At 42.3% G+C, this 21,715-nt stretch overlaps 1 protein-coding gene across 1 annotated transcript in view; it reads left to right on the forward strand.

The window, feature by feature from the left end:
* Positions 1-21,715, forward strand: part of MPDZ (multiple PDZ domain crumbs cell polarity complex component) — a 177,402-nt gene that overhangs the window by 140,853 nt on the left and 14,834 nt on the right. The window contains exons 28-36 of the mRNA XM_081103221.1: positions 2,106-2,268; positions 4,642-4,838; positions 6,281-6,372; positions 6,591-6,681; positions 11,961-12,041; positions 17,631-17,723; positions 17,811-17,885; positions 19,158-19,332; positions 21,475-21,620. Of these exons, the coding sequence (XP_080959347.1) occupies positions 2,106-2,268; positions 4,642-4,838; positions 6,281-6,372; positions 6,591-6,681; positions 11,961-12,041; positions 17,631-17,723; positions 17,811-17,885; positions 19,158-19,332; positions 21,475-21,620 (1,113 nt within the window). The remainder of the gene's footprint in view (positions 1-2,105; positions 2,269-4,641; positions 4,839-6,280; positions 6,373-6,590; positions 6,682-11,960; positions 12,042-17,630; positions 17,724-17,810; positions 17,886-19,157; positions 19,333-21,474; positions 21,621-21,715) is intronic.

Consider the following 21,715-nt stretch of genomic DNA (forward strand, 5'->3'; position numbering starts at 1 on the left):
TGTGTGCGTACATGGCATGGAGTGATTTCAAGTGCAGTTGCATGTTTACCAATGAAAACTAAGCCATCTTTGTTAAACAGCTACATTTTTATTAACAGATTGTTAAGAAGTATCAGTGACAATCTACTATACTATCTCAGTGAGAGTGAATGTTTTAGGGGCAGTAAAATAGAACACCTGGTTGCCGTTGGTAAACACAGGCGTGGATTCTTTTTATGATTCCTCAGTTATAGTAGGGCACCGTTTCAATTTATACTCACAGCATAGAAACATGCCTAAGATCCTGAACAGTTTGTAGGCAAGCAGACTTTGTTTGTTTGTTTTAAGGAAAATAACAACTCAGAACAATTATGCAGTAAGTAATATCTATAAAATGTGTACCCATCAATTTATTAAAATATGGGAAAGTTTAATTTTATTCTGTTTTTAAAAGTTAAATGAGCTTAATTCATGTTTGCTAACATTTCCTATTGTTACAGAGAAGTAATTTTTTTTATTTTAATTAGAAAAATTTTAAATTACATATTCCCCACCAACTTAGTATGTTTAATGAACCTTTATTGGGTCGCATTAGGTTTTTTGTTTGTTCACTTTTTATTTGTACATTGTTAATGTGAGAGTTTTGTGGCCCAGCATTTGGGGAGGTAACAAGGATGTTGTTTGCACTAATGATTCTTGTCTGTTTGGGCAATTGTGTGTAAACTGAATATTTTAAGACAGCACATTCTGTAATTTGAAAAATCAATTGCCCTGTAAGTCTCTATCAATAAGTTTTGCCAGAAAAGCAGTAGTAATTTGTGTTTATTATGATCATTGTGTCGTAGCTTAGAATCCTGAAGGGCTTTCTGAATCATTAAAGAAATATTACATTCAGTGCCATGTAATTTTAGTATTAGGTGTATGTTCTGGTATTCTGAATCTTGACACCAATTAATAATCCCTAATTATTTGTGCCTGTCATTCTGTGTGTTCTGTAAGAAGTTTTTTTTGTTTTTAAATCACAGCCCTTTTTCCAAATATACACATATAAAATAAAATAAGGCATATTAGAGGGATTTTTGTGTAGAATGAAAGGTAAAATAAGGAAAGATAGGATAATAGAGATTCAAGGCATCAGGGATAGTGTCATGCCAGGATTAGAACTTCAGCCAGGTATCTCTGAGCTTTGAATTAGGTACTCACTGTCTTACGGTGGAAATTGGACGAGACAGCCTGCAAGATGGAAAGTGCATTGGGTTGGGTTAAGAATTAAGCGAAAAGAACTCTAGTGCTATGTGATTTTAAACAAAACATTTCACTTTTCTTGGCCTCAGGTTATTAATCCACAAAATGAATTCATTGAGTTAAGGTCCTTCTAAACTTGAATATTTTGTTTGATTTTCTGCAACTTGATGATACCAAGTCCTTTCTTTGGATTAGGACCTCTGTGGCAACAAGTGCACCATTCTATGCAGTTTTTCCCCATGTTTTCTCATTTACCTTCCGAGCTACTTTGGCAAGTGAATGACGGTGCTGTCCCTCAGATCCACATCTGTGTGCTCCATGCTAACAAGCTGGCTCCCTGGGAGATGAACTTGCACGTGTAACATTTTCAGGGATGCGTTGAGTCATTTGGAGAGAGGATTCCGGTAGCAATAAAAAATTATTTATATGTAGTCTCACTAATAAGCTTTGAACGTCTTTGGTTTTTTATTAATCCGTGGCTATTTTTTTCTAGTTTCTTGGAAGACTTTTCTAGACCACCCCCCCCCAATCTTGCCCAGACCCCTGGACATTTATGACAACTTTTGAATGAAACTTCTTTTCCAGAAGGGGAAGTTTGTATAATTTTTCATCTTAAGTTATTTAAGTTATTGAATAGTTTATCACCTTAAAATACCAAGTAACAATTTAATGAATTGTTTTCTGAACATAGCACTTTGTTTGTATGAAGCTTACCTGAATCCTGTCTACCAATTTGTAAATATATCTATTTCCCCCCATTATTTATATATCATATCTTTTAAAGCCAGTTTTTTGTTTTTGACATTATTTTCTTATTTCATTTCCTTAGCTTTTTTCCCTTTGATCTGCACATACCCACAGCATTCTTCTTGTTCCCACAGGCACCCAGTCAGTCAGAACCAGAGCCAGAGAAGGCTCCATTGTGCAATGTGCCTCTACCCCCTCCTTCAGCATTTGCAGAAATGAGCGGTGATCATGCCCAGTCATCTGCAAGCAGGGTCTCAGAAGAAGGGGACAAAGAGGATGAGTTTGGTTACAGCTGGAGTAAGTTGTCTTTTTGTAATGCATTTAATTGTCAGAGGTATTAAAATAGCTCTGCGTTTCTCAATGCCGATGCCCTGGATGAATAAGGATGTTTCAGCTTTAGTTATTAATACTGCAGTTTTGTGTAGGGGGAAAAAAAACACTGTTTTTGCTTGAATACAGCATGCATTCCCAAGGCATGAAATCATTTTCTTCCGTTCCTTCTGGTCTGCATTCCTGTGAAAGCCCACTTTGCCATTTTTATGAGAACTAAAGAGGGCGGGGCACTCTCTCAGAAGCTAGTACTGGGCCAGCTTTCTTGTGGTCTTGAACAAGTCATCTCCCCGCTCTAGGTCTCAGAGTCTTCCCATTGTTAATAGTATGCCTTGAATTTTGGTGTTTTCACTACGAGGGTGGTAATACAGTATAATTGTTGAGATAACAACTTTGGGCATTTGGCAGTTGTTTAACCACCTCTAAGCATTAGCTTAGTGGTTTGTCCCTCTCTTTAAAATACAGCGTTTAGCCCTCGCCGGTTTGGCTCCGTGGATAGAGTGTCAGCCTGCGGACTGAAAGGTCCCAGGTTCGATTCCGGTCAAGGGCACGTACCTTGGTTGCGGGCACATCCCCAGTAAGGGGTGTGCAGGAGGCAGCTGATCTATGTTTCTCTCTCATCGATGTTTCTAACTCTCTATCTCTCTCCCTTCCTCGCTGTAAAAAATCAATAAAATATATTTTAAAAAATAAATAAATAAAATGCAGCGTTTACCTCCAGTTGCTAACATTAAATTAGATAATGTCTGAGGAATGCTGACCACAATTCCTGATGTGCAGGAAGTATGGAAAGGCAGCTGTTGCTAGGATCATGGCTGTGTCTCTTGTTTCCTAAGGAGATAAACCATTTCATAGGGTAATATTAAAAATTCAGCCAAAAGTTATAACTGTGTCAGTACTTTAAAAAGTTTCATTTAAAATATATAATTATTTCCTTTAAGAAAAATGGCATGCTTTTCAGAAGCTAAGAATGTAAAAGGTGTGTTGCTAAACTCTAGGATTCAGGAAATGGCAGTTTGTGAAATTGATCCAATTAAGAATCAATATAGAATACATGTCATCAGCCATGTAATAACATTTTCTAAAGTTTACAGTTCTCAGTCTATTTTTAATGAAATTAGAGCATATTACTAATCCACCAGAATATACTCTGAGGAAAACATTAAATGGAATATTTCAGTTACCTATTGTCATGTCACAGGCTACCCGAAACTTCATGGCTTAAGAAAGCAGTTTCTTACTGATGTGTCAAGGAGCTGTGGTTGAGTGGATTCCCTGGGACAGGGCCTCTAGCATGGCTCCCTCACAGCCTGACAATTAGTGCTGCTACTGGCTGATTCCTCCACTGCGCCTGTGGCTGGGACCCCACTCTTGGCTTTGCTTTCTCAGTTTAAAGAATAGATTCTAACTATTGGACATGTGGGGGGGAGATATGAATGGTCTAATCTACGTAGGAGAAGTGACCGAAAGCTGGGACAGGTACATCGAATTCTCCTGACCTGATGTCTCTGTGCAGTAATGAACCCGCTCCCTTTTGTATGGATATGTGGACCAAGCAACTGTGCAACATGATGTGACATGCAGCGTAGATTTTCCTGTGAGAGAAAAGCTTCCACTGACCAATCAAGATGAATACTCCTGCCCTGGATGGATAGCTCAGTTGGTTAGAGCATTGTCCCAGTACACCAAGGTTGCGGGTTTGAACTCTGGTTAGGGCACATGAAGCAAACCAAAGAATGCATACATAAGTGCAACAACAAATCTCTCTTCCTCTCTCTTTCTAAAAATCAATAAAAATATAAATTAAAAATAAGTCGCCTGGCCAGCATGGCTCAGTGATTGAGTGTCAACCTATGAACCAAGAGGTCATAGTTCAAATCCTAGTCAGGGCACATGCCTGGATGGGGCGTGCAGGAGGCAGCCAATCAATGATTCTCTCTCCTTGATGTTTCTATCTCTCTCTCCCTCTCCCTTCTCAGAAATCAGTAAAAAATATACATATTTTTTAAAAGATGAATACTCAAGTGTTCTGTTCTCCTTTGAAAATGATAAATTAAATTTCTGTTTTAATCACAAGCTGAGAGTTTGTTAATGTGACCACTCTTGGACCTGATCACGCAGGTACACCAGTTAACTAGACATTATACTCTTTGCACCCTGAATGCAAAGAAATTCCTTAAAGTTTGGGTAGTCCTAGAAACCCAGGTGGCCACTCTGCTTTGGTTTTCTTAACTGCCAAGCATATTTTGGCACAAATAATGCCCTTTTGAGGCTATTCTAAGTAGCATTTGACTATGAATTAACTCTCAATACCTATACTCTTACTGTTGTTATGTGCAGAAAATATCAGAGAACGTTATGGGACTCTGGCCGGTGAGCTGCATATGATTGAACTGGAGAAAGGTCGAAGTGGTTTGGGTCTAAGTCTTGCTGGGAACAAAGATCGATCCAGGATGAGTGTCTTTATAGTCGGGATTGATCCCAATGGAGCAGCTGGGAAAGATGGTCGGTTACAAATTGCAGATGAGCTTCTAGAGGTAATTTCTTGTGGAAAATGCTGAATTTACTTTTGCAGAATCGGTGCAGAGGAAACATTAGTTTCTAGAAAATTCACTTGGGCCTCATAGAGTGATGGAGAAAACTATCGCTTGCCTAATAAAATAGATGCATTACAGCAAATTTGGCACTAAAGCAAATCTCTATTAAGTAGTGTCCATGTTCCCATTAACTTCCATTGAAAGGTCATGGCAATGTAGTACCAGAAACAATTTTTGCCCCAAGACAGTAATAAAGATTACACTTCAAAAACTTTTTTTGTGTGTGTGCTGCATTTTCATCAGGAGCTTTTGAAAAGCCAGATGACCGATCACTCCCCATGATGAGATTGGCCCACTGGACATTCTGAAAGTTGTATCCCTAATAGTGCAAGTGACAGATGTTGGGTGCATTGGAGTCAAGGTTAAGTCTAACTAAAACAGTAATTCAGCCCTCCAAACAAAATAAACTTGTGGACCATGCTTTATAGTTTTAGAACTATATCTGCTTGTTTTGTTTGCCCTTGCCTCCTGTAGGCTGGGATCCAGCCTTAATGCTCTTCCTGTACTTGTGTATTTCTCTATTGGTTAGAAAGGCTCAGTCAGCAATGGCCAAATGACTAGAACAGCAGTCACCAACCGGTGGTCCATGGACCACTGGTGGTCCGTGAGGTTCGAAAGGTTGGCGACCGCTGGTGTAAGGAAACCTTTGGAGCAGCAGTCGCCAACCGGTGGTCTGCGGACCACTGGTGGTCCGTGAGGTCCAAAAGGTTGGCGACCACTGGACTAGAAGACCAGCAGTTTTCATCAGGTGCTGTGCTGCATAGACACAATGTACTGCCACATCCTAGTTCTGTCAGCATTTCTTCTCCCAGTGGCCCATGCCCAAGCCTTGAGTTTTCAGACTAATTAGAAAATACAACAGGATAGGGCTTCTCTGGATGCTCTGTGCAGGTCACACATGCCCCCACAGAGCCCCTGCCTTGTACAAAGCGCACTGAGGCCCAGGGCCTGCCAGGGAACTCACTGTCTGCTCTCCTCCAGTCAGTCCAAGTGCTGCCTCCTCAGCTCTTGGAGCTCAGGCCATAATACACCATTTTAATGTTGGCTTCTACATGAGCTTTTCTTTATTCACCGTCAAAGTCAGGTTCATGTTCTGGAAAGGATATATATATGCCTAATGCATGAAATTCATGCAAGGCCCTTGGCCCCAGCCCCCGCCTGCTGCCACCATGGCTGGGGGCCTCTAGTGTGGCCTCCGCCCGCTGCGGCTTTGTCCAGAAGGAAGGATGTCTAGTCTAATTAGTATATTACCCTTTTATTATGTAAATATATATGAAATATTAGTTTAAAATAAAAAAAACATATTTCGTTAGCTAGATAGGATGATAAAAATTTACAAAATTAAAATTCCAGGCTCAATTAATGATATTTATTTCCCATAGATCAATGGGCAAATTTTATATGGAAGAAGTCATCAGAATGCTTCCTCAATCATTAAATGTGCCCCTTCTAAAGTGAAAATAATTTTCATCAGGTGAGCATTTTCTTTTTCTGGTTTACTAAAAAATGTTCGTTAGCCTTTCAATTCTATTATTTTTGAATGAAAATAAAGCATTTATAAATGTTTTAGTGTTGCAGTTCCAGGCTTTTGGGGTTACAGAATTTTCTGTAATAATCCTTCTGAATCTTAAAGTAAAATGTTGAAATAATGTGAAGTGTTATGATGTGATAGGTCAATGCATTTGCTTTTAGGAATAGAGATGCAGTGAGTCAGATGGCTGTGTGTCCTGGAAATACAGTGGAATCTTTGCCTTCTACCTCAGAGAACCTTCAAAATAAGGAGGTATGTAGCTCATGTTTGTTTCTCTGGAAGATTTGATTGATATGCCACTTCTTAATTCAAACAATTATAGAACCCTTACAAGGCTGTCAAAGATAAATAAGTCATAGCCTTGGCCCCCATGGAGAGTATAGCCCAGTACAAGAAACGCTTGAGTAAGCAAGCTCACCACTAACATGAAGGCTATTAGTAGTTCACATAGGGAATAATGAAGGCACTAGAAGAGGAGGTGCCAATTCCACCTCTAGGGAGAGAGAATAGGATGTTATAGAGGAGATTATGTGTAGGTTGGAAGTAGAAGACTTGGGGGCACAAAGAAGCAGAGGGTTGAGGAATGGTGTGGAAGATCCGGCAAATACAGACAATTAAAAATTGCAGAGCATACTGAACAGCGTGAGGCAGGGGATGGGGAGCTGGGGAGCTGGGGAGCTGGGGAGGCAGAGTTACTGGCAAGGGAAAGAGATGGGTCAGGTCATAGGAATATGATGAAGACTTTGTCTTGGAGGCCATGTTGTTGGGAACTCAAAGAATCAGAACTGTAATTTTTGAAGACATCGCTGGAAATGGTGCAGAGCAGAGAAAAATCAGAAGTTGCTGGGAAGTGAAGTTAAGGGTAATAAGAAAATTATCAGTAGTTCAGGAGAAAGAAAATAAGGTTCTAAGTAATGTAAAAAAACAATAAAATAAAAAATGGAAATGGTGACATCAGATGTTTAGGACCCAAATTGACATTACTTCATCCCCAACTAAATGTAGTCATTAAGGAAAAATGAGTAGTTGAGAATTTATTTATCCAGCAAATATTTATTGCGTGTCTGCCTGATTGTATCAGGTACTGTTCTTTGGGCAGGGAATAGACTGGCAGGTGAAACAGATAAAATGTACAAGGCTTCCAGATGTCTGACTTGGTGACTTGATGGATGGGTGACTTTTACCAAAATATATAAATAAATAAAAAGAGGAATAAATATTTGTAAAACTAGAAGACATGTATTTAGGCAGCCTAAGAGTGAAGTATAGTTTACATTGGGACATTTGGTCTGGAGTTCAGAGATGAATTCTCTTAGATGCAGATTTGGTGTGAAAGCTGAGGCACTTGACTACAGAGAACATTTAGAGAGAACAGGGCCAAGGTCAGGATTATGTAATAACAATCAGAAAGAAGGCTGATACATATGGTCAGAGTTGATGAAGTAGAGCCAGGTGGACGTGCTGCATAACAGCTGATGAGACCACATTTCAAGAAGAATGGGCCCTGACCAGTGTGGCTCAGTTAGTTGGGCGTTGCTCTGTGCACTAAAAGGTTGCTGGTTCAATTCCAGATCAGGGCGCACATGCCCCCCTCTTCCCCCCCCCCCCCCCCCGCTGTTTGCAAGCTCCTAGTACATGAGGCAGCTGATGTTGCGCCCTCACATGGATGTTTCTTTTTCTTTTCTCTCTCTCTCTAAAAATCAATTTAAAAATATTTTTAAAAAACCATGGATCATCTTTGTCCCTTATAGTTAAAGCTGATATAGCTATCTATCTATCCTATATAATAAAGAGATAATATGCAAATTAACCCTCATGTCCTCACAAGATGGCTGCCTACGACCAGGCTGGCAGGGGGGTTAGTGAGGGACAACCAAATGACTGAACAGCAGGCTGCATGGGGCGACCAGGCTGGCGGGTCAGCCATGAGGGGTGACCAGGCCGGCAGGGGGGGCAGCTGGGGGCGACCAGGCAGGCAGGCAGGTGAGCGATTAGGAGCCAGTGGTCCAGGATTGTGAGAGGGATGTCTGACTGCCAGTTTAGGCCCAAAACTGGCAGTCCGACATCCCCTGAGGGGTCCCAGATTGGAGAGAGTGCACGCTGGGCTGAGGGGACTGCCCCACACCTGTGCACGAATTTCATATACCAGGCCTGTAGTATGTATATAACAGCCTAATATGCCAAGTGTCCAACTAATAGGTCAACCGTTTGGACAACTGCTCGACCAGTCACTATGATGCACACTGACCACGAGGGGGCAGAAGCTCCAATTGGTAGGTTAGCTTTCTATTGAGGTCCAGTTGACGGGGACTGAATGAGACGGGCCAGACACACCCTGGAGCCCCCCCACATCCCCTGCAGGCTGGCCTGCCAACCCCAATCAGCCCTGGGCAAGACAGGCTGGACCAGCCGTGGGCAAACTATGGCCCGCGGACCGGATCCAGCCCGTTCAGCTGTTCTATCCGGCCCGCGGAGCTGAAAGAGCGGAGGGTTCTCTTGCTCTCCCCTCTGCTCCTTCACCAGCAGCAGTGTTAACATGTATTAGTTCACACAAACACTCCATCCATGCTTTTGTTCTGGCCCTCCTGTCCAGTTTAAGAACCCATTGTGGCCCTTGAGTCAAAAAGTTGCCCACCCCTGGGCTGGACACTCCCTGGATTCCTCCCGCGGTCCCTCCCTGGCCTCTAAAATATTTCTTCTAATTGATTTCCTTTCAGTGTATACAAATTCCTGCACTGGGCCTCTAGTATATAAATAACAACCCACCCAAACATTGAAAAAAATAGAAGGGTATATTCTACAACCTTGAATACTGCAAAGAGGTAAGAAAATGAATAAAGAATGTCCATTGGAGTTGGCAATTAGGAGATTATTAGTGATTTCTGAGAAAGCAAATAATGGGTAAGTAGTTAGAACAAAGAAGGCAGTGGCTAGAAGGTGACAAAAAAAGAGTTTTTGGTGGAAGTCCTGTTTTTATTTGGAAAAGCTTAGGCTACATGTTTCAGATGAATAGAAGGAAGTAATAGAAAAAAAAAGAGAGAGAAAATTAGAGGAGCCATGAGGGTCATCAGTGAAAAAAGGAAACACTATTCCCTCAATAAACATATAAGCATTGGGCTTTATCTATACACTAGAGGCCTGGTGCATGAAATTCATGCACTTGGGTGGGGGGTCCTCAGCCCGGCCTGTGCCCTCTTGCAGTCTAGGAGCCCTTGGGGATGTCCAACTGATGTCTTAGGCCCACTCCCAGTGTGGGAGCCTGGCTTCTGGCTGAGCAGCGCTCCCCCTGTGGGAGCACACTGACCACCAGGGGGCAGCTCCTACATTGAGAATCTGCCCCCTGGTGGTCAGTGCACATCATAGCAACCAGTTCCACTGTTCAGTCAATTTGCATATTAGCCTTTTATTATATAGGACTAGAGGCCCGGTGCACAAAAATTTGTGCACTCAGGGGGGAGGGGGGGGTCCCTCAGCCCGGCCTGTGCCCTCTCGCAGTCTGGGACCCCTCGGGAGATAACGACCTGCTGGCTTAGGCCGGCTCCTGGGTGGCAGAGGGCAGGCCCAATCCCTAGGTGCAGCGCCTGGTTGGGTTAAAGCAGGGCCGATTGGGGAGTTGGGGCACCTTCCCCTGTCATGCACAGAGCAGGGCGGATCGGGAGGTTGTGATGCCACCCTCAGTCATGCTCAGGGTAGGGCCAATTGTGGGGTTGGGGCACCGCCCCGTGTCACACTCAAGGCAGGGTCGATGGGGAGGTTGCGGCGCCACTCCCTGTCACGCACAGAGGAGGGCCCATCAGGGGGGTTGTGGCTCCGTACCCTGTCATGCACAGAGCAGGGCCCATCAGGGGGTTGGGGAGCTCCCCCCTGTCATGCACAGAGCAGGGCCAATCAGGGGGTTGGGGCGCTGCCCCCTGTCATGCACAGAGCAGGGCCCATCAGGGGGGTTGGGGCTCCATACCCTGTTACGCACAGAGCAGGGTCAATCAGGGGGTTGGGGAGCTCCCCCCTGTCATGCACAGAGCAGGGCCGATAGGGGAGTTGGGGCACCGCCCTCTGTCACACTCAGGGCAGGGCAGATCAGGTGGTTGGGGCGCCGCCACTCTCACACTCAGGGCAGGGCTGATGGGGAGGTTATGGCTCTACCACGTCACACACAGAGCAGGGCCCGTGGGGGGTGGGGGGGTTGGGGCGCCGCACCCTGTCACACAGAGAGCAGGGCGGATAGGGAGGTTGTGGCCCCGCCCCCTGTCACACACAGAGCTGCAGGGCGATCAGGGGGTTTGGGCGCTGCCCCCTGTCATGCTGATCCCGGTGCCGGGAGGCCTCGCAACTCCGCTGATCCCAGTGCTGGGAGGCATATTACCCTTTTACTATATAGGATAGAGGCCTGGTGCACGTGTGGGGGCCGGCTGGTTTGCCCTGAAGGGTGTCCTGGATCAGGTGGGGGTCCCCACTGGGGTGCCTGGCCAGCCTGGATGAGGGGATGATGGCTGTTTGCAGCTGGTCACACACCCTTCAGGGTGGTGGTCCCCACTGGGGTGCCTGGCCAGTCTGGGTGAGGGGCTGAGGTCTGTTTTCAGGCTGGGACTGAAGCTCCCAACTGCTTCTTTTTTTCTTTTATTTTTTTTTATTCTGGGCCAGCTTTAGCTCTGAGGCTCCAGCTCTTAGGCCTCCGCTCCTGAAAGCAGGTATCTGGTTTGTTTCGGTTTTATAATCGAAACTCCGTATCGACTCCAGCTCTGAGATCCCAGCGGCTGAAAGCAGGTTTCTGGTGTTTTGTTTAGCATCTATATTTGTTACAATGTTTGAAACTGCAGGCTCAGAGGCCGGCAAGGCAGGCGGGGAACGTTGGAGTCCTCCGTCACTGAAGCAAGCAAGCCTCATGTTAGTTTCAAGCTGCCTGGCTGGCGGCCGCCATCTTGGCTTGCAGTTAATTTGCATATCTCGCTGATTAGCCAATGGGAAGGGTAGCGGTCGTATGCCAATTACCATGTTTCTCTTTTATTAGATAGGATTATTGTATAGGATAAGATAAACGAACTATTGTCTCCTTCTGGTGAACTGAATCAAGTGGTTTTCCATGATTATAAAGGAGAACAGTTTATTTTCATATGGGCTGTACCAAACATGTCCCTTAGTGAAATGGAGTATTTTAACAATTTTCAGGTAGAACATTTAATAGCTCCTAAATTCACTTGGTGGCTAACACAGTAAAGAATAGTGGATGGTACCTCTGCTGGTACCAAAGGTTCTGTGTTTCAATGAGTTTCACTGTTTTGTAGCTGGGTTGCTACTAGATTTCATTATAGTATAAATCAAGGCAGCTTGAAAATCCACATTGTGTCTCTGCTCTAAAATAACTGCTGTCTAAACACACCTCAGTAGTGTTCCGGAGAGAGTGTATTGTTCTCTCCAAATAGTAATAATGAATTGCAATACATAAAATGATTTTGACTAAGTGGCTCTTATATTTTAACAAACAAAAAGACACGACACTCCATTGCCCATTTTGCCATTTCTTTCTCTGTCAGGCTGAACCAAGTGTTGCCACTTCCGATGCAGCTGTGGACTTCAGTTCATTTACAAACGTGCAACATCTGGAGCTTCCCAAGGTAAATCTGCTTTGAATTGGAGTGAAATGATATTCACATTGCTGTCCTCATCCACTGGTTCTCAAAAGTGTGGTCTCCATCAGCAACATCAGTCAGCATTACCTAGGATCTTGTTAAAAATGCAGGTGCTTGGGGCCACTCAGACCTACTGAGTAACGGGGTGGCCCACAGCCTGTGTTTCACTAAGCCTTCTCAGTGACTGCAATGAACGCTGAAGGGTGAGAACCACTGTGCTGATACTTTAGTAGGGACCCTCCTTTTCCTCCTTTATGGTACCCCAAGGTACGAGATTTTGTGGTCCCTCCTTTGATCTATTTACCAGGGATCTGCCAAGGCAGGAATTAAAGAATAAAGAAACAGAAATGATGGTTTCTTTTCCTTCATAAAATGGAAAGCTCCAATTCTAGAAGTTTCACTGATAGACATCAGTGAGGAATTTGCTTTTGAGAAGATCAGAACCTTAAGTTCAAATGACCACTTTAAAGAAGTAGTTTGCTGAATAGAAACCTATACAGGCTGTTAGGTGCTGCAGGGCCATGCTGGTCTGCAGGTGGACAGTGGATGAACGAGAGTACAGGCAGAAAGAGCATTGGAGAGCTGAGGGGGAAGAGAAGGAGGGGGAGGGGTGGGGGATAGGAGGGGACTCGGCGAGATGCTGCCACACTCCAGGTGTGAGTCAGTGCAGCATGATGCTGAGGCCAAGCGTTAGGAGTACCTCAGGGCTGAGGACCCACTTCATCAAGTACACACTTGGCACAGCGTGTGCTCTCCCTTGGCCTCAGCCTTCTCACCTGTAAGCTGGAGAGGACAGTATGATCTTTGATGTAGGTAATTGTAAAGATTAAATGCGTTGTTTATCAAGTGGTTGGCATAATGCCTGGCACATGATCAGACCCTGTTAAGCATTTAGGAGAAAAAAATACTGTGACTTTATTGGTTGCTTTTTTACAATAGATAATTCTTTTTTACAATAGATAATTCCGTATGAGAGAAGTCCTTCTTAATGGACAATTCGTGTTGTAGGTTAGAGAGAAAAGAACAGAAGTCATTAAAGCCTTTTCCTCTTCTACCAAGAAGTCTATACACTTCAAGAGTCCCTCATGCTATTTCCATGTAAGAGAGCCAATACCTTCCTCTTTCCCCTGCTGATTTCAGGGTAGTGTTACCTTTCCCAAGTCCCTAATATGTTCCTTGTAAGAATTCTGTACTTCATCAAACTGACTTGAATCAAGAGCCCATGGAAATTATTTTAAGAATTCATCTCTCTTTGCCTTTGCTTATATCAGGATGCTCTGCTTTTTATAAAGCTTATCCAAATCCTACATAACTCAAGACCTAGCATAATCTCACCTCTGTTTATTTAGAAATATTTCTCCAATATTATGGCCTATATAATACTTACTATTAATGTCCTCATTTACTTGTCATATAATCAAGAACATATCTCTTATGCTAAACTTTCAGGTGAGTATAGTATCTATACATTTCAATTGCATGTTGAGAGAAGTAATAACTCTTACACTTTCTCTCCCATTATCTTATGTGGAATTGTGTACCATAGTTCATACTAAGCATTAGGGAGGGAAGAGTGAATGCATGCTTACACGTAGTTTGTGCTCAAGGGGAAAGATGTTAAGATTGGGAGAGGCAGGAAGGAGAGAATAGTTTTTGTATGAAAATTCGAAATCATGTAACAGGTCATTTTGAGTTCTGTTTTGACTCCTTAGAAACTCTCTTGACAGGTCTATTATCTTTTTCTTTTTAATTCTTTTTTTATAAGTGGGAAAATATAAGTGTAAGCAAAAAGCTCGTAATGTGTATGTGGTTTATAAATGTACACCCAGTGGCTGACTGAAATGCTAATTCAGTTTAACAGACATATTTTTTTTTTTGTTAAAGATTTATTTTTAGCACATTTTGTGTAAGGAAGTACATATACATCAAAGCAGGTAACAACATTACATGATTCCCAGAGATCTGTTTCATATCCAGTTAATTTTATATGGTGACAGTCTTCAAATACAATTAAGAGTTTTTCTTCTAAATTTTAGGGTATCTTCCAACTTTAAAACAGTCCTCCTGATAATAAGAGTAGTTTGTTTAGTTTATTTCTTCGTTTAATTCCTGTTTACTTTTTTTTTTAGCTCTTTAATTGTACAAGTGTTCCTCCATAAATATATTTCCTTAATTTGTTTCACATTCCCCTTATGGTGATGTTTTTCTATTTTTTATTTTTTGATGATGCTTTAAAAACTAGCTCAAAGCAAAGTTTCTAAGATCTATTTTTGAGGACTCTGTGTGCTGTGGCAGAAGTGAAGTGGAAAGTTGAGCAATTAGAAAAGAATTATATAGGATAAGATAAACGAACTATTGTCTCCTTCTGGTGAACTGAATCAAGTGGTTTTCCATGATTATAAAGGAGAACAGTTTATTTTCATATGGGCTGTACCAAACATGTCCCTTAGTGAAATGGAGTATTTTAACAATTTTCAGGTAGAACATTTAATAGCTCCTAAATTCACTTGGTGGCTAACACAGTAAAGAATAGTGGATGGTACCTCTGCTGGTACCAAAGGTTCTGTGTTTCAATGAGTTTCACTGTTTTGTAGCTGGGTTGCTACTAGATTTCATTATAGTGTAAATCAAGGCAGCTTGAAAATCCACATTGTGTCTCTGCTCTAAAACAACTGCTGTCTAAACACACCTCAGTAGTGTTCCGGAGAGAGAAACACTCACACCCCATTATCCTTACTTACCTGACAATCCATTATTGTCTATAGATGTGTATGTGTTTGTTTTCATAGTATATTCTAAGTGGGATTGCAGCATATTTATACAAAAACGGACTCCCATCAGTCTTAAAGGAGGGATTTGTGGTCTCAGGACAGTGGACCATGTGGCTCAGCAGTGTCATAAGGGCCCATTCTTCCTGCCCCTGCACAGCTGTACACAGTGGCAGCTTGACCCCAAGACTGGTCCTCCTCATAGTTTTAGATAGGCTGCGAACCATAATGGGGGCAAGGGCTACTTCTCTCACATATAGTGGGGGTTGGGAGATAGAGTGACTATCTCAAACTTCTGAGCAAAACTCTTGAAATTCATCCTGTTGAACCAGTTCAGGCCATATACCTTTTCCTAAGCTATGGAATAGAATTGTGCAACTAACTTCAGTCATTCAGACTCTATCTGTGGAGCTACTTTTCTATTGCTACATAAGAAATTCCCTCCAAAATTAATGGTTAAAACAGTAGACATTTATTATTCTCACAGTTTCTGTGTATCAGGAATTCGGGAGCAGTTTAGCTGGGTGGTCTGGTTCAGACTCACTTGTACGGTTGCTAAAAATCTGCCAGCTAGGGCTGCAACTCGTCTGAAGATTCGGTTGGGGCTGGAGGAACTACAGCCAACCAAGACGGTTTACTTACAGGGCTGCTGGCAAGATGCCTGTTTTCTCTGCATGGAGCTGCTTTAGTGCCCTCGTGGCGTAGCAAATGACCCAAGAAAAAAAGCAAGGAAGAAGCTCAGAATCCCTTTTTGACAAAATTGTGCAATTACACATCATCACTTCTCCTTTATTTTGTTTATTACCATCAAGTCACCAAGCCCAGCCCCACTCAAGAATCCCTTCTTGAAGGGAAGAGCATCAAAGGGTTTGTGTACATAACTGAACACCATCACTGAAAACATAGGCAAAGAGAGAGGGGGAGAGTGTGTGTGTTATTTGAGGCAGCAGAGGGAGGGGGAGTGGATAGTCTAATGAAAATACATGAGTTTGTACAAAGGAGTAAGATGAGAATGAGTATTAGATAAACAGCCAGCAAATGCCTGCTGTAATAGTAAAGAACTTTCCTGACTACAATTAAGTGAATAGAGAATAATAGAACAAATATATCTATATCTCACTATAGATATAGAGTATTACTTATTCAAACAAAGGTTTCTTTGTAATAATAGGAAAGACCATTACTGTGGAAAATCCCAAATACAGGGTAACTAAATTGTTTATGCTTTGCATTGGCATTGGGATTTGCCAGTGTGGTATCACACTAACCTTCCTATTCATCAAGCCTGATTCTTTGACTGCTGAAAAGAGTTTGGGGTTTCAGAATACTGGCATGTTTCAAGAATTCGTCTGAAGTAACCTTGGTTTTGTCCTGTAGAGTTATTAGCAGGAGGAATATGTGTTAGAACAACACTTGTGTAATGCATCAAGCTTTCAAGCCCTTTCTTACTGCACTTAATCCTCACAGCAGCCTTGCTGTTGGGCAAATGTTATTATTCCTTTTTTGGGTTTTTTTAGATAAGAAAATTGAGGTTTAGAGATATTAAGTGGCATATCCAGATTTCTTCAGCTAGGCAGGAAGTAAATTAGGACCGAGTTCTGTTCACCCTAAAAGTGCAGTTTTGTCTTCTCTCCATGACTGATTGCCTGAAGGAGAGCAGTGGTGGACAGATGCCCAGGGAGAGCCTGCAGGTTGGTAGGCATTGTTTATCTCCCACAGAAAAGCCCCATGCTGGCAATCTTTAAAGGTAGGGAACCTGGCCTGGATGTCATGGTCATGATCCTAAAGGCCTGATAGCAAGCTTTGGCTCTTGTATACCTTTCAGAAGAAACGTGGCGAGATTTCCTTTTCTCTTTTTTGCTTAATATTTCCCTGCTTGGAGGCTGTAGTGGAAGAGGAACCCAGCTCAAACCAGAATGAAAATGTTGAACCCTGTTTTAGTTTTATGAGCATTAATATTAAAGGTAAACGCCAGTGTTGTGGAACATTTGGTTTTGATAAAAGCAGATGTGGAAAATACAAAGTAGGTGTGGCTGTCTAGCCTTGCCAGGTTTTCAGGGCAGGTCCTTGGGCCCAGAGTTGAGAGCATTTTCACTCTGCACCAGATCAAAACACAAGTCCCTAGAGAAACCACGCTGGGTCCAGAGCCCCAGAAGGGACAGAGCTTGCAGCAGCCATCGCGGCCCACCTGCTAAAGAAAGAGGCGCGGAGGGGGAGTAGGAGCTGGCTCCTGTGTTATTTGCAAGCAGTAGGGCCAGAACGAGGAAGCCGGGGGGTGGGGCGGGGGGATACTGTGATTCAGCCAGCCAGTTACACATAAGAAAATTCTCAAGCATCCTATTCTCATTGAATTGTTGAAAGCATTTTTGTTTCCAGGACATTTTGCTAAAGTTACTAGAGATATGTTGCAGTATACATATGCTAAAGATACTAGAGGTAGTAGAAATTTGGGAGAAGTGAACATACCGGGTTAGGCAAAAGTCAGTTTACAGTTGTGTGTATGGAAAATACAGCTTGTCCCTGTATTATTATTGATTAATTATTATTTTCCATAGGAACAACTGTAAACCTACTTTTGCTCCACCCTGTATTTGAATATTTGATGGAGAATTTATTCCCATTTAAAAAACTTGAAAGTTTGCTTAAGAAAAGAAGAAATTTCTAATAATAGATGTTAGAACAGTTTTAGTTTCTTTTTTAGCCCCTGGGTAGACGATGATGTTCAGAAATTATGGCCACATACCTTTCCATTTGAATAAATTTGATGTTTCAGATTTTCTGAGTGGTCTTGTTTGTATTTCTCTAGGATCAAGGGGGCTTGGGCATTGCTATCAGTGAAGAAGACACACTCAGAGGAGTCATCATAAAGAGTCTGACAGAGCACGGGGTCGCGGCCAAGGTGAGGCCTCCCCCTTTTCATGTCAGAAAGTGTGGAGGAGAAAGTTACTTCTGCAGAATCATTCAAATGTTCCATGCTTCCATTTAGGATGGGCGTCTCAAAGTTGGAGATCAGATCTTGGCTATCGATGATGAAGTTGTTATTGGCTATCCTGTTGAAAAGGTACTTTTTTTTCTTAAAAAGAAAACAACAAAAAACAAATTGTGCTGTGAACCTATCCTTAAGCATGGCCACAGTATGCGTGTGTTTGTGTGTGTCCCTGTGTTTGTGTGTACGTATGAGGGTCCCTGTGTTTGTCTGTGTGGTTGGCCATAGGAAATTATAGCCATGTGGCTATAATAGACAGATAGCCTTAAAGGAAGAGATTATTTGAAAGTTCTTCAATTTTTGTTTACTATTTTTCAGTGAAGGCAGTGTTGAGCTATTTTATGTTGCCTGGTAAATTCAGTAATTAGTGGACATTTTTTATAAAGTATCATTTCCATTTTCCCTTAGGAAAAGTTTAGACTTCTAAACAAGGGTCAACTTAGTGTCAAGACCAAGGAACATTTTTTATGAATGTTAGGTCCCATAAGTAGCCACTATGCATATTGCTTTATAAGCAGATTTTAGCACTCAGCCATTAAATATGAGATAAAGCCAGCTGAAGTTAGTCCAAAAAATATGTATAGCTTTTATTGGGATTAACATTTATTTGTACCTGCGTTTCCTCTTCCTCAGAAGTGTTCATAATCCTTAGGAATCTCACTTGAGGCCTTTCATACAGAAGTGCGAGGAGCAGGCCTCTTGAGAGTCGGTGTGCAAATGCTTCCATTTCTACATTGGCCAGCAAGAAGCTGAAATCATTTGTTTCATTTCGTTTTAATTGTAGAGGTTGATCCTTTAACTCACATAACTTTCCATTTGACTTGATTTTTCTGTTGCATAGTTTTCCTTATCCTGCTTTTTGTTTCCAAATCTTTATGGAGAGTATTACAGATGTGCCCCCTCCCCCCATTCCTCCCCTTCACCTAGTTCCCACCCCGATTCCATTTTTTAAATGTTTGTGTAGGCTGCTTCAGATTCTCTGCAGAGTCAGGAGTGGTAAAATATCCCATATATATTAGGCAGTGACCCAAAGAAATGGATGTAACTAATTGGAAATATACCAAGTTGAAAGCTCTATACTTAGATAAGAAAGAGTAGAGTCAGAACTGGACTTACAGTAGAAGGTAACTGCGGCCTTAATATTAGACAATTGAGGAAACTACAATGAAACTATAACCATTCTTTCTTGGCCCCTCAAATCTTGACAAGGAAAGAATTTGCCTCTGACTTTTCTCTCCACCATAGATGGTTTTAGATTCCAACTATAATAGTGACTTCATTGTATATGCCTACTAATTTGTCTCTGTCTCTGAATTTTGTTTCCCCTTCACACCAACCCTCTGCCAGTTTATCAGCCTTTTGAAAACAGCAAAGACAACAGTGAAACTTACCATTCGGGCCGAGAATCCAGATTCCCAGGCTGTTGCTTCAGCAGCTGGTACATCCAATGGTGAAAAAAAGAACAGTTCCCAGGCTCCGACGGTCCCACCACCTGGCTCTCCGGAACCGGAGCCCGTCCGAAGTAAGGGCTGGTCTCGCGAGTCCCGCAGCCTGGCACACTGGGCGCACTCAGGCTCAGCGGCGCTCTCCCCGGGGGAGTGGGAGCCAGCTGCCTGCCTGGAGATCAGTGTTTGAAAGGCCATAGTTAGGGCACCCGGTACTCTTTGGTGAAAGCTGGTATAAGGGGAAGAAGGAGTACTGACCATTAGACGGGTGATGTGTGTGCTGTGTATTGACCAGCCTTAGGAAACCCATCCACCCTCTGAGTTTCAGCCTCTTCGTCTCTAAAACAAGGAGCGGTAACCTTCGTTCCCCGTGGACCTTTTGCTAAGGGTACCTTGACTCTAGGTATCTGACTAATGAATTAAAAACATAGTTTCATACATTTCCTTTTTCTTTAAATCCTCACCCAAGGAGTGAGGATATATTTTTCATTGATTTTTAAAAGGGAGGAGGGGCAAGAGAGAGACAAACATCAACAGAAGAGAGATAAATCGATCGATTGCCTCCCACTCGTTCCCAGACCAGATGTGATACGTGCCCTTGACCAGGAATCGAACCTGAGACTCAGCCCTTGGGCCGGCGATCTAACCATTGAGCAAAACAAGCCGGGCTGCCCATTGTCTTTTTTATACTGAGCAGTAATTTAACTTCATCTCAGTGTTTGAAATGGATACACTGTAAAATGGATACAGTGATGCCACTTCATCAAAGTTGCCTGGCGCTATAGGAAACGCTTAAAAATGCTGGTCATTGCCATGGGTGTTTGTAGTCAATCCGAGCGCTGTCATTGGGTCTAGCAGTAGATCCTGTCAAATGAAATGGTTATATGTGGCCCCGGGGACAACACTTTTCTCCCATTGAAATGCCAGTCTAATATATTGGGACAAACTATTTCTTCCAGTAATCTTTTAAGAAAAATTACGCTAGAATTTACTAAAACAATACGTTTTAAGCTTTGCAGCATCAAAGAAAAGTATTTAAACACATTGACTTTTTTTTGCAGTTGGTGAAAAAATCTCTTTTGGCTTTGAAACTGCAATATTCAGTTCTTTAGAAGTTTTTTAAGGAAATAGCAGTTTAGGTTATACATATCTAATGAAAGTGATTATTTAGAAAGACAGGGTATTTCAATGAATTATTTAAATATTGAATGGAAGTTTTCTTATTTTTAATTTTATGTTGATCCCTAAATAGCATTGTCTATAAAAATATGAACTGCTAAATGAAAACATAACTAAAAGAAAACATCTTACACCTGCTCGTACCATTTCAGGAGCAAGAAAATAGTCTGTCTCTGAGTTCCTAAAAAGAGCATCTTGTCTATAAAGCTGCTTTACCAAGTGTCCCAGCTTTCCCCAAATATGCTGTTTGCTGCCTGCTCTTTGGTGTATCATTAAACATAGGCTATGGAGACTAGAATAAAATGAGGTGTGAACGTATGTTCACCTTGTTTTTTCATGATCTATTCTTGTCTATCCAATTATGAGCATATATGTAGCAGTATGTAATATATAAGTTTATAAAACATCAAGTGAGATGCAGGAAAGACACTGTGAGTGGGTCTCACTTGACGTTTTATAAACTCAGGTATTAACTAAGTTCAGCTGTGTAATGCTCAGCCTGGTTGCAGAAGAAAAGAGACTCTGGGATAAGAAGAAAAGGCGACAAAGACAGAGAAGCCCTGAGAAGCAGGCGCTGTGACCAAAATGGTTCACGTTCACTGTGCTCTGTGCTCCTCCCGGGCTGTGTTTTAGGTCCTGCCACACACCTCGGATCTGAGCTTTACCGACCATGATTTCATAGGGTTTGTTTGGCTCCAGTGGAATGTAGAATATTGGAGTGAAACTGGAGGTTCAGTTCAACTCTCTGTTCTTGTTGCTTTTTACATAGTATCTGTAGCAATGTAAAAAAACAACCACACGCAGAATAGTGCAGAAAATAATTTAGCAGGTAATTTTGTGCCCACTACTGTAATTAAAAATGAGGATTTAATCATATTTGTTTGGTGGTTTAGAATGTCACTGAAAGATTAAGGTGACTTTGAAGTCTTCTTTGTCCCCAGTCTTGGGCCCATTTTTCTGCTCGTTCTCCCAAAGACAACCAGTGTGGTGAGTTTACTGCATATGCCTTCTAATCAATTTGTATTTCATTTCATTTTTAGGTACAAGCAGGTCGTCAACACCAGCAGTTTTTGCTTCTGATCCTACAACCTGCCCCATTATCCCGGGCTGTGAAACAACAATTGAGATTTCCAAAGGGAGGACAGGGCTGGGCCTGAGCATTGTCGGGGGTGCCGACACCCTGCTGGTGAGGACACACCCAGAGATGCTTTGAGACATAGGCAGCCCCTTCAGACAGCCCTGAGAGCCTTGTCAGGGAGCTTTCTATCAATTTTATTAAAT

The sequence above is a fragment of the Myotis nattereri genome (genome assembly GCF_964212035.1).
Source record: "Myotis nattereri genome assembly, chromosome: 12".
NCBI classification, from domain to species: Eukaryota; Metazoa; Chordata; class Mammalia; order Chiroptera; family Vespertilionidae; genus Myotis; species Myotis nattereri.